The sequence below is a fragment of the Aplidium turbinatum genome, chromosome 1 (genome assembly GCF_918807975.1).
Source record: "Aplidium turbinatum chromosome 1, kaAplTurb1.1, whole genome shotgun sequence".
NCBI classification, from domain to species: Eukaryota; Metazoa; Chordata; class Ascidiacea; order Aplousobranchia; family Polyclinidae; genus Aplidium; species Aplidium turbinatum.
Window position 1 is genome coordinate 312,686 of NC_137472.1, and position 14,127 is coordinate 326,812.

Consider the following 14,127-nt stretch of genomic DNA (forward strand, 5'->3'; position numbering starts at 1 on the left):
TTTACATTGATTGATTGAATACAAGTAATCAGTAGGCTGCCGGTGGCAGTTTACCAATTAATTGCAGTTAATTGGTCTGCAATAGTTATAACATGGCCGCATATACTCGATCTGCTGATCCGGTGTTCGGCTTTGCCAAAGAAATGAATGAACTGGTTCTTCCCACCAGTGGTGACGTTCTCCGATATTGCGCCCAAGTGAAAGAACAATACAAAATCATGAAGAAGAAGGACACCGGAGATTGCAAGAAGGAAATGGGGCTGCGCGAAATGGCGGAAGCAGTGGCGACTAAGATAACAAGCATCTACAATTTCGCCACAGTGGCGATCATTACGCGTGAGGGAGTGATCAAGAAGATTCTGAAGCAATGGGCCATGGTTAAGATGAAGAATAAAATCCCCACGGCGAGAAAGACGGCTGAATGGAAAGCTTCAATGAAGGCCAGTCTTTGCCTCGACACTCTTTTCGACGTCGTTGACGACAAATCGCTGCATTCACGCGAGGTTGATTTTGTTAAAGACCAACGCGGAGCACGCATTGGTTTCACTGGAAACGTCGATTGGAAGGCGGAAAAATCTGAGAAGAAGAGGGACGAGCGGAAGGAGCAATTGCTTTTGAGAGAGAAGCGAGAAAAAGAGCGGGAAGAACGCGAAGAATGTACTCAAGACTCGGATGACGACAATACAGAAGAAACTCCTAGAAGGCGCTTCCCTTCAGAGTGCTCGATCGGCAGAGAAGAAATCGAAGAAGAGCAGGAGCGATGTACTTTCGATCTTCGTACAGTTGCGCGTGAGGCGGAAAGGTATGGAATTTCGAGTAGAGCAGCAGCTGCCCTCGCCACCGCAACATTACTGGACACAAAAGATGATTTCAATCGGATGATGGTAGTGGATAAAAACAAGCTCGTTCGTGCACGAAAACGGCTTCGTTTAGAGATGAATCACTTTGCTTCAATTTCGCTCGGCACAATAGTTGAAGGCCTTTACTTTGACGGCAGAAAGGATAAAGCTCTTACATTGAATGGCATAACTGGCTATCGTCAAAAATCAATCGAAGACCACTACGTGATGCTGAAATACCCAGGAGGTGAATATATCGACCACGTTTCCATTCAAGGGCGTTCAACTGGAAACAACATTGCCAAAACGATGTTGGCTGCTCTTGAAGTCAAGGGAATTGACGTGAAAGGCATTCAGGTCGTTGGCTGCGACGGAACTGCCGTCAATACAGGTAAGCACACAGGAGCCATCACCAGCATTGAGCAACATATCGGGAGTGCGGTACAATGGTCGATTTGCCAGTTTCACCTCAACGAACTCCCGCTTTAAGATTACGTTCTGTGATTGTTTTTGACTGTGTTTACGTCGTTTTGTGTATTTTTTACTTTTTTAATTACCGCACTTTTTATTTTTTTTTGGAAAAAAAAAACGTTTTTTATTGTATTTAGGTGATATTGATTTTTTTGTGCGGCGTCTTCCCGCCGCCCGATCTAAAAAAAATTTTTAGATTAATTGTTTGTGACCTAAGCCTCCTATCTGAGCCGAGTTGCTAAGTGATTTGACAAAAAAGTGCATTGACGGCCCACCCTAATGCACAGTACTATCGAGCGAAAATTGGTAAACAACATTTTTACGACGAGAGATTACGAAATTATCATCCAGAATGCCAGGATCAGACCGCATCCCAACAATGTACAGAGGATGCAACACAGTGATTTTATGAAAATCGATGGATGATGCTTGTTGAGTATTAGGCCTGAAAAGAAAGCTGGAGATCCCACTGTTCATGATCTTAGAGGCCGAAATCATGAAAGCAGTGAAAAGGCATTGTACAAGGTCCCATTATGTAAGGCTGCACAATGGGAGGATCTGCCGCAGCGGTCACAAACAAACTTAGACGACACTATATGGATTTCTATTTTTTCAAGCCATCTTCCAATCAAATTGAGGAAATACAATGATCTCCAATCTATAAAACATATTATGCCAACATTGTGCCACTCCTTTTTTGATAATTTGCTTCATTACTGATAATTTATTCAGCTTGTCTTGCCAACTGTGAACTGTTTTTGGGCGAAATATGCAGTCTAGCATGAAATATAACTCCTATCGTTAGATTGGAGTTGCTATTAGGGATTTGCCTGTTAATTCTAGTCGTATTATCACTGTTATTATGTCACCGTTAAAAAACTCATATTGATAAAGTCAAAATATCAAATGGCCTAAGTCATGTCAGTGCATTCAGAAAATGGCCTAAGTCATGCCAGCTCATTATGGGATGCAAAATGAAACAAATCAAAGTATACATGCTCATTGTACTTGCATCGACATGCTATTTTTGTTTAACTGTACAATAAATATGATAAAAACAACCGTGTAGACAGTTTTTTTTGATTATCTCAAAACAAGAAAAAATGAGTTACGCCATTATTTTATTAGTCTGACGATATATGAGCGACGACGCGGACCGTAAAGCAAAGAGAGTTTTCAAAGACCTGGATCTGCCAGTCCGCCTTTTTTCGACGCTCACGAACCCTCAGAAACACCCTTCAAAAACCAAAAAAAAACGAAACTGGCCGGCTACAAAACTGCCCACTACGGGACGATGACATATGTACCACCAAGAACTGTGTCTACAAGATCGCATGCAAGAAATGCAGGGAAAGCCACATAGGCAGCACGATTCGACCACTCCACTCCCGCATCAAAGAACACCTCAGTTCAGACAAAAGTTCGGTCTTTGATCATCAACAACAGTGTCACACCGACTTTGAATTTACAATAATTGCCCGAGAAAATGACGCGGTAAAATTACGTTTCAAAGAGGCCATATTCATCAGCAGACAAAATCCTAAAATCAACAACCGTGCCGAAAGGGAAGAACTACGTCATCTAATCTACTAATCAACTGAAAAAATTTTGCAACAAAGAACGCCTAACAACACAGAAACTCAACAACCAGCAGCCTCAAGCTGAACGAACGAACCACAGTAAAGAACCACTCACTGACGCAACTTACTATTGCCACAGCAAACTCGCAGCATCAGGCTAAGACAGACCGTTTAAATCTACCTTATGAAGTAAGCAACGATCATGCTGCTAAAAGCGAAACTCAATCAATTGTATATAAAATACATATAACAAAATATCCAACTGCGAAGGGCTTTCTCTGCCTCCTATTACAGTGAGCAATCTACCCGCCAAATACCAACTGAAGCCACGAATGTCGGCATAAACCCATTTACTTCTAGAGCTTTCAAGCGGACCATGTTTTTCTTTTTCCCACAATTTTATCAAGCACAATCAAAGACAACTTCTAATGTCATGTTTCTACTGATGTTTTTCACATTGCAAATTCCTATGTCTTGTAAATGTTTGTTGCAGGGAAATTACTCACAAAACCAGTAACTGTTTGAACAAATGAATGGAAATTATATCATAAATATGACGTTATCCGTCTCAATTTTCATATAATATTTATTTTTCAATATAAATTAATATGTATGTAATTATGTATTTTTTTTAAATCTTGCGTTTTTGGAAAACAAAACAAAGCAAAGGTGCAGTGCAACCAACAACGTAGCAACCCTATATGGACATATATGCAAACTTCATGATCATGATTGATCATGCAGTGCAACTAATAACGTAGCAACCCTAAATGGATAAAGTTTTCGTTTAGCTGGAAAAAAAATTATATTTTTTGAAAACATTTTACTTTAGTCAACATATGTTTTATGTTTAACCGTATCTGTTACTGGCGTAGACCTTATGGTCTCGCCCTCTGCAAATTCAGCAATTTCACATAGAAGCAGTGACGCTAGAAACCTGAGATTTCTTGACTTTTACTTTTTTTTTTTGCCCCTACTTTTAATCCCGATTATGTTGGTATCGGATAATTGTGAAGCTCACAATAAACCTTTTGTCACAGCCAGTTATAAAATGCAAGAAATTTTATGATATTCAATAGCTGGATTGACAGTTGACTATTAGCGTGCGGTTTCATTTTGTGTCTGTCAGTCATAACACGACGGCGCTAAAATTCCATTCTTTACCCAGGCAGCAAAATCCGTCATTTTTACATTGATTCAACGTCGATTTTGCTGTCTGGGTAGGGAGTTGGTCTTTGACGCGATATGAGTCATTCTTTGCTGGCAGACATCAATTAGGAAGACAATTTATTATTTGCGCAAATTGCTTTGTAGTGCAAAAAGTGCATGGAATACTGTTTGCACAAAAACGGGAAAAACAAAATTAATGAAATTCTGTGTTCTATGCAAAAAGACTTTTAAAATAAAATGTCAACTGAGAAATTTGATCAAGAACTGGCGAAAATAGGTCAAAAACCGAGTCTTTATCACCTTCTCTGCCTAAAATACACAATCACGAATATATTTTGCGAAATAAATTGATTGAAGTGATAGATAAGGCTTTTGAACAACGGCATACTTTTTTCCGTTGTTATTTGATATAAGCCGACGGAGTAATTAGCAATAAGAGAGACGTAGACCTGATGGTCTCGGCCAGTAACTCTTGACGCCAAAAGGAAGCAGTGACAGATATGGTTAAAGAAATGTTTTTCTTTTTTTTTTCAAACATAGCAAATATGTTACATCAGGCACATTCGCACTACGTTTTTTTTTTTCAAACGTAGCAAATCTGTTACATCAGGCACATTCGTTTTCACAGTGTTTGGTTTTGTCTATGCAAATGTGTTCTTCACACTTCTAACAGTATAAGCATCTTGTGAAGCCAGACAGTTTAGATAACCCCCTTTCTTTGTAAATATATATGCAAACTTCTTAGATGTTTTGCTGAGACGTTTGGAAGGGTCCAACTGTACCAAATAGAAATAGGACTGCTCCACAATAGCTTCATCATATAACAGTTTGAAGTAATGAGTTGGTGATGGAATTTGGGTCAGCTTGAACAATGTTCACTCACAGTGGTCATCGAAGGAGTGTTTTTCAAGGAAGGACTTTTTCTTACACAGCTCCAAATTGAACAGTGTGATTTGGTTGTCCTTGTTGGTGGATTGATAGATTTCATTATGCTTTCATCTTAAAATAACGAGTTGTAAAAGAGTAAGGAAAAATACTACAAAGCTGCAGTATAAAAGTAAATGACAAGAATTACTATTATTTTCCATTTATGAATTTGATATACATATGCATTACAAACATTACTTATTGTGGGACTGAGAAATAAGTGAGACATTCTCAAACAAATACAAAACTCAATGTGGCTCAAGAGAGCATGGTGGAGAGTTCTTTTTACCATCAGAGTTTATATCGAACACATCAATAAAACAAATAATGTTTGTTAGTAGAGAGGTGTGATTTAGATTTTTAGTTGTTGTTGCCGTGTGAGCCTCTAGTTATCATTATAACATGGAATGGATGTTTTTGCAATACATGTAAGTTTCTTTTGGGACAATGTCCACTCAAGCCGAGTCAATGCTTGGTTATATTAAAGACCAGCCATTATACGTGTTCACTGATAGTGTTTATTTATATAAAACTTACTTGAATCACTAAAGCTGTCATCTGGCACATCAACAAAGGTAGAAGGGTCCACTGGTGGAACATTCTTAGCGTCAGACTCCAAGATATCAAAACATTCATCTTCTTTTCTTCCACCAAATGGTCTTGTATATCGACGTTTTCCATAAAAAGATCATGCATTCATTTTGCACCATGAAAATAAAACTTTACTGTTTACAAATCTAACAAAACAAAAGTTTTGAGATCAAGAAAACAGTTGCATGATTGACCAAGTCAAAAGATATGATACATTTGAACTTATGGTGACTGTAGCATATATAAACATCATTTATGAAATATTTTGTTATCAACTACTTCAACAGTCTTATTTGCAAATACAACAAAAAATCCAACGCACCTGGGTGTTCTGAAAATCCAAAACTTTACGATAGAACATCTAGGCTAAGCTGCTGCTGCCATGAACCTGACTCAAAGAACTTTGTGTTCAAACAAATTAATGAAGTGAGACCATAGTGTTTCCAAAATGAAATAGCACTATTGTCAGATGATACAGAATGAAAGTCTTCAAAATTGAAAATGATGACTGCTTTTACAGTAAAATAAATAGCGATAATTTGAAACGTAACACATATGTCACAAATGTCCATATAGGGTTCAAAGGATTACCAAAGAAAATGCAACATGACGATTGGATTGGTTTCTTAAGTTGTATAAATATACATCAAGACAAAATTCTCTTTGCGAGTTCTTTCCTGTTGTAGAATATATGAATTACGTTGTTTATAAATGGCCTACCTGGTGTACATTAACATGTTAATCTGTCGTTAGGCTGCACATTATCTGGTGTCGCCAATGCTTTATCTTCACATGATATTTCAACTGTGGAAGAAGACGTAGCAATAACTTACACTTGCAAGCCTAACTTTAAATTCCCTGGCACAAATGCCAAAAGACTGGAAGCCATTTGCCAGATGGATGGGAAATTTGATGTGGATATTCCTGACTGCATAGGTATGTGTAAAAGTTACTGTAAGCTAAAAGTTTTAATGTTACGTAGTTGCACACTATGCAAGAAATTTATTTTAAGGCAAAATAAAATTAGCGCAAAAACAACATTAATCAACACAAAGTTTTCGGCAGTCAATCGTTTTGTTTTCAAAATATTTAGAAGTAGTCTTTCAAAAAATAATAAATAACCAATTATTTCTACTTCCACCACATTTTTTTTTTTAAACCTAATGATGAATAATAATCCTCGAATTTGTTTAACCCTTAGAAGGTTGGGCTCCTGGAGTCTTGCTCAGTTCGGGGGGACTGTCGATTTTATGTTATTATGTTTTAGGAGTGATATTTCTGTTAGTTTTTAAGGCACAGTTTAAAAATTTGGGATTCACTTTGTCAAATTATTCATGCCTGGCGTATCCAAAAAAAAAACTATGTGAATTTTAGAACTGCTCATATACGTTGAAATTCAAATAGTACAAAAATTATTTCTTCTCGTATCCGGGTAATTGACCTGCCAAGTCTAGAACAAAACGTCCTTCTAGCTGGTGATGCTGGTTATACGCCCTAGCGAAGAGGGTACGCTGAGCCAGCTCGTCTTTAAATTCCTTTATTGAGGATGATGACATTCCAGATAATTTATTGCCATGCCGTATCCGCCGAAAATCTGGCTCCGCGAGAAATCCGCCTCTAACACCAAAGCGTTGGGACAAGCGATCCAGCGACATATCAATCCTTTCCTTTTCGCTCCAACCAGAAGTATCCGATGCTAAGTCGGAGATGGTTTGCGCGGCGCAACGTATGCTGGCTGCCTGTAGCAAAATCAGCCGATTTTCCTCAAATGGACAACTCTCCATTAGTGATTCAATACGGTTTTTAAAAAAGATAAATGGCTTGTTGTTGCCGTCATAGTTGATCAATGCGGCCCTGTCATAGAAAGTGCGACAATTATGATATTTATAGAACCAGTTTTGTTGATCCTCATCACCTTTGTTTGCATCAAGCCCTGGTGAAGGTGTCATAATATGTGTAGTCTCTAAGCCATGATCTTTAACTAGTGGCGGATTACATCTTTTACTTTCAAGATCTTTGCTTTCAGTTAAGGTACATGTTTGTGACGGCTTCGCAACCCTCTCCATATAAACATCACGTTGATCATAATTAGGTTCTCTTTCAGTGGCCCCATGGGTCTCCCCGGGCGGTTTTGTCAAAAATTATCTTGTCCACGTTCTATGCTTGTTTGTGAGGGCGTTCCCTGAAAAGAGCTTACTCAGGGGGGTTTCTCTATGTGGCGGTTCCATTAAATTCTCATGTTTAGCCTTGCTCCATTTAGGTTGGGCATCTATGCTAGCGGCCCCATGGGTGTCTTGGGATCTCTCAGGCGGATTGACAATGTCAGCGTCCCACCTGTGAACTTTTTCTGTCGCTGTAGGGATGTGGTCGGTTACTCCGAGACTACTGGCCGTAGGCCGTCGTTGCCCGCGCTCCGACCCTTGGTCCGATCTACATTGTGAAAACAACTCAAGCTTACTTTGCCTTGCTCTCAGTTCGGCTGCCTTGATCTGCATTTCAATTTCGGCTCTGGCTTCGGCTTCCTCTGCTTCGGCTTTGGCTCTGGCTTCCCCCGCTTTGGCTTTGTTCACCCGCATCTGTTTTTCTCACCGCAACTTTTCCATATCTAGCCGGATTTCAATCCCTTTATATGAACGGCGCGAGCGACTACTCGAGGCACTGGTGGTTGATTTTCCTTTTATAGTACCTAATTTTGTATCTACCCTGGAGATTTGCTTCTGTTTTATAGTCCGTCTCAACTCCTCAATCTCTGACCTGACCTGTTCTGTAGCCTCCTGCATCACAGTGCCATCCAGTTTATTAGCGAGTTCCAACAGCTCGCCAAAGCTGTCCTCCAACTCTGCCATACTAGCCAAGGCCCGCTCTAGCGACGCTTCATCCTGTACCATGGGGAGACCTCTCCTTAATTCTCCAACCCCCTGCAGCACCTCTCTTTTTTATGTCTGACGTCCCTGAGTACAGCTTCTGCACTGGAATCAGCATGGGTAAAGCTGCCATGAACCCCATGAGAATACACCTGCCCAACGCCCGGGTGGTCTGCCGTACCACCCGCAGACGCAGCGCCCCCTGTCCCACTGCCAGCGGGAAACGTACGAGACACCCGATGGCCACCGTCACCTTCCATTTATCAATTAAGAAACTAGACTATAGCCTACACACAGTAATAGCGACACACGTAACGTAATGGACAGCGTAACCAACATTAATTATGAACTTACTGCTCGCTGAGTTACGGTGACGTAAGCCTGTTAACAAACAATACAGTATTTTAAGCAAATTATTATACACAATTAGGCTATAGTAGAGTTCCAGCTTACAGCAAAATCAATTATAGTATATTAAAGTCCTTTCGTTGCAGGGATGTGCTGACCACCCCTTCTGAAGTCTTCCTTATTTTGAAATTTAGATTTGTTAGTCTTTAAGTTAGTCCTTTATTCAATTCTGTCAGTTTTGTTAGTTCTTTTAATTCTTTTATTTCGTTATTTAGATACTTCATAGTTCTTTACTTCAGTTGTCCAATGTTCAGCTTTTTATTTTTGGTTACAAGAGTAGGGGCTCAATGCTTTCTTACTATCTCTCCTTTTCCTGCCTCAACCATGCTTGCAATCATTTCTTGTATTTTTATTTATTGCGTATGACTTGATTCAGTGAGTTAGGATAAAAGCTGAAATTTTGTACACACTTAATTCTTAACGAGTTAACTTAAATCCGAATTCACACATTCCTCTAGCTTGCTTTACCAAATACTGAACCCAACACAAAGGCAAATGGTCTCCAGAAACAACAGCTCCCGGCACGCAGCAAAAAGCGACAATCAGTTGTGAAATCTCTTGGTAGTCAGGCAATCCACGTCACGTAGAACACAGAAACAACGCAAATTCAACGTTAACAAAAATTCATCACAATCATATTAATCAAGAGGACAATTGACCCGCCGGAACACCCATCTAAATCGATCCACACCAATGATCATGTTCAAAATCAAACCTTTATAATTTTTTAAATAAGCTTACTGGATAATCTTGAGCATAACAAAAAACTATATTGTTATATGCTATAAATTCAATTTTCGAATGTGTATTTAGACGACAATGCACAAACAATTGAAATTTTGAAGAAATTCACATCGATTCGATGTTACAGAAATTACATGCATTGTGCCTAATCCGCCTCTAAACGGAAACGCGAGCAGAGGTGGAATCGTAAGAATCGATGATATTGTGACGTACTCATGTGATGATGGCTTTGTGATGTTGGGCGAGCCCACAGGGACACTGGTGGCTAGTTGCCGTTCAGATGGGACATGGACAGAGGAACCTCCTCATTGTAGTCTAGGTGAGCTGGTTGATCATTTTGTGATTAGAAATTCGGGTACTTGGTGTTGGTTTCCAGTCGTAGATTGAATTCTATTGAACAAGAATTTGAACCTTAGATTTGACTCGGATTTTCAATGTCGAAGTCTCTGATTAAAATATTGAATTATTTCCATCTGACTCTTCAGCCGTCTAAACATTACATCGCAGACAATGAGTGATGTTATTCCATTGTCATTCAGCGACTGACGTATTAGTTTGTATCAAAATTGCGAACTTGGCTGTAACGAAATTGCAATAACATTTTATATCATGATATCATCTAAGGTCCTGCTTATTATTATTGTTTTTACAATTTAATATAGTTACCACACAAAAAAGACAAAATAAGCACACCAGATAGTATGATTACTTAATAATCAAGATAAAAAGCCTGCTGATAATGTTTGAAGTAATCTGACCTGTAAAACAATCAGAATTCATCAAAGACGTTATCAGACTGTTGCTGGAGATAATACAGCGACGGATAAAGGAAAACATGTTCTTTCTCAATAAAGCTTCAAACGTAATAATATTACAATCAGTTTGATGTTCACGTGTGCTCACATAACGTGGTAGGAAAGATAGACCAAGACATTCTTGGAAGGAACTTATTAAGCGTGGCCTTTTAGCCCTAAACATGGACTCTTCCAACCCAACGGACTGTGAGGTGTGGGGAAGAAGACTTCGCCCTCGATAGACGCACATACATCCTCAACATGAGGATTAATACATCGCCTGTATAATAGGCTGGCTCAAAATCTCGAAAAAAAAATTTGTTTTTTTTTTAAATTTTTCGTCAGTTTGTAATATTGTTCCTTTTGGTAAGTGTATCTCCTATACTAAATTTCACAAGAAAATATTAACGTTTGACCCTGGTTCACCTGGTTTGAATTTTTTCAAAATATCGAATTTTCGCTTATCCCTGAAACTGCTCACTCGCTATCTTCTAATGCACTCTAGCATCTTAATGGACACAATAAGAGGCAGTAACACAAACTTGTAGCAAGCAAAGTGGTTTAATTAGCAACTCCATGAACACTGACACGTGTATTACTCTCAAAATGTCGAATTCTACCACATTTCAGACACGATTTTCTTTGTGCACCCTTCACCGTAGTAAATATCTACTGCTTTCAGTTTCTTGAATCTTGTGACGATGTATATCGATTTTCACAGGCCAACAAAATTGTTTTTTATATTAAGGCAGGACATGTGAGAGTTATTTTAAGGTATTTCAAGGCCCCTGATTCTGAAAATGCACTAAGTTTTCTTGAATTGGCTCTAGTTTTTGAGTTAGCCAAGATTCCAGCTACCACTTTTAATAACTAAATCTTTAACTACTACAGACTTTACAGTAGGTGGTAGAAATGGTTTTGAGAAAAAAGCTTGACCTTGCTCCAAAACATTACTGAAGGTATTGAGGTTACTCTTAGTCATGCCCGTTTTCCTATTGTTTCAAGCAAATCACCACTTGAAACAAGAGAGGGCAAACAAAAAAACAGAAATAGCAACGTTCACGCAATGACTGCCTTGCACACTCCATGTAAACATGATGTTCCAACTTCGTTCGAACATGCTCACCGTACAAAAGTATCTATTTTCATGGTGATTCCACGGCTCTCTTTATGCCATGGCACTCTGAACTTCTTAGCCTTGAGCCCAGAAACGGGTTTGAGTGCAATGTTTGCATACTTTAGGAGGAACCCAGGACTTGATCTTGATCACCTAGCTTTATGTCAAAGTAATAATAATGTTTGTTTTTATATAGCGCTGTATCTATCGCAGAATGCGTTGCTCCTCTGCGTTGCCTCATGCAGTAAAATATATCTGAGTTGTTTGTACAGCATCCTACTTGTCAAAAGCATATTTTATTGGCCTATATGCCATTTATTTAGCCTATAGACCAGAAAAAAACTTCTTGGAGCAAAGACTTGGCCTTAGCAAAGGCTTAGAATAAAATTTCATTTGTACAGTCCTATCCATTTCAGTAGGCCTACCTTTCCAATATAAAGCTGCATTCATAAACACATGACTTTCGGGATAGTTTTCTTGTGATGTAGGCCTACCGATTCACAACTGTTTTCATTGAATATTTATGTCTCCCTTACGTTAAACACAGTTCATTTCAACCTTTGCTTGCGTTTTGAACTTTCGTGCAATATGAACCAATTGAACTAGACAAGTGCAATTATGACATCATAATGGTAAACAGGGCTAAAAATAAGTAATTTGCTAATTGAAAGCTTTTGAGTAACAATTTCAAAAATATTTTCATTGCCGAATATCTCGAAAACTAGAGCCAATTCGAAAAAACTATGTGCATTTTCGGAATCAGGGGCCCTGAAATACTCTAAAATGACTCTCATTTTTTGTGCCAAATTTTTTTGTTGGTCTATAATGTTATAGATTCACTGAGTGTGAAAAGGTTGTAAAATCAACTAAAATGACACTAAAAGCATGCACTATTAGTGACTCTCAGACTTGGAGTAGGGTGAAGATGTTCCACGTGGAAGTTAACAGAAGAAGTGACGTCAAAATCACGTGGTCAAATTTTGAGAAATCCCCTCTTCAGATACAGCTAAACCACTTCAAAATTTACTAATTTTTCAGAAAAATTCAGAATTTCTCCTTGGGTGAACCAGGGTAATAGGTCAAAACCCAACAAGAATTTTTGGTTTGCAAATATCAGTGAGCAAAATGGAACATTATTCCAAACTGACAAAAATTTTAAAGAACATCAAGGAAAATGAGCCACCCTACTGTATAATCAAAATTGGTTGATGATAATGAGTTGTGAAGCATAAAGAGACGTGCAGTATGAACGAAACAGAGTATTTTTAACAGACCTTGAACATTATTTTACAAAATTGCGTTTTTATTTTGTTGGCAATGCAGTAAAGTGAGCGCTTTTTCAGCGAAATATGTGGGTCTCGAGAAAGTTTAAAATATTGAAAAGAAAATAACAAACCAATTTTTTTTACAATTAAAAGCAATGTCATGTTTGGAAGCATAATCGTCACAGGTAATAATTTGCTGGTATCAAGTTATTAAAGCAGCATGTGTTTCATGGCAAATACTCTCAAACGAAAACTCACATTTTGTCGCTCAACAGGTTTTGGACTGACAGCAACATCATTAAGTTTTGAAAGCTTTACAAGATTTTCCTTCTCCTGTTCATGTAACTTTTTCAAGTCACTCGAACTGGCAATCATTTCCTTGTTATTGCCTGTGAATTAGAAGCTGCAAGTTGGATATGGATTTTACATTCAAAATCAATTCTATTCAATTGAATTTAATTTTTTTTTTTGTCGGAAAACAACAGCAATGATAAAGTTACTAATAGTGTACGGGAACAAAACCGACATAAGGAAAAGGCAGCAAACCACAAAAGTTTTAAAGCCTCAGAAGTTTAACCGTATATGTTACTGCTTTATTTTGGCGGCAAGCTTTTGGCGGCATTTCTTGGTCAAATTTCTCAGTTCACATTTCAATTTGAAAGTCTTCTTGCGTTGAATACAGAATTTCATCAATTTTTTTTTTCCGTTTCTGTGCAAAAAATATTTCATGCACTTTTTGCACTACAAAGCAATTTGCGCAAATAACAAATTACCTTCCTAATTATTGTCTGCCAGCAAAGAATGGCTCATATCGTGTCAGAGACCGATTCCCTACCCAGACAGAAAAATCGACGTTGAATTACTGTAAAAATGACGGATTTTGCGGCCTGGGTACAGAATGGAGTTTTAGCGCCGCCGACAAACACAGAATGAAACCGCACGCTAATAGTAAACTGTTTTTAATCTATCGGGATTAACATAATCGGGATTAAAAGTTGGGGCAAGAAAAAAAAGTAAAAGTCAAGAAATCTCAGGTTTCCAGCGTCACTACTTCTATGTGAAATTGTTGAATCAGCAGAGGGCGAGACCATAGGTTATACGCCAGTAACAGGTACGGTTAAAACGTGCATGCGATGCAGAATTAAAGGTTGGGTAAATGAAAGCGACCTAATTATTCATCTGAGGCCGTCGATGCCTGGTTCAGGCAAGGCAATTGAAGAAGAAGATGAAAATATATTAAGCACGGACACAAAACCTAACAGTTAAAGTTGTTTCAAAATTTGATCGACTGGTGTTCTTCATAGAAACTACACCACTAAAATAGTGAGTTCAATTGCAACTACAAACTTACAAACTA

The 14,127-nt window shown here is 38.4% G+C and overlaps 1 protein-coding gene across 1 annotated transcript in view; it reads left to right on the plus strand.

The window, feature by feature from the left end:
- Window positions 1–14,127, plus strand: part of LOC145778495 (sushi, von Willebrand factor type A, EGF and pentraxin domain-containing protein 1-like) — a 178,906-nt gene that overhangs the window by 99,642 nt on the left and 65,137 nt on the right. Inside the window, exons 20-21 of the mRNA XM_082589985.1 lie at window positions 6,332–6,514; window positions 9,722–9,913. Coding sequence (XP_082446111.1) covers window positions 6,332–6,514; window positions 9,722–9,913 — 375 coding nt within the window. The remainder of the gene's footprint in view (window positions 1–6,331; window positions 6,515–9,721; window positions 9,914–14,127) is intronic.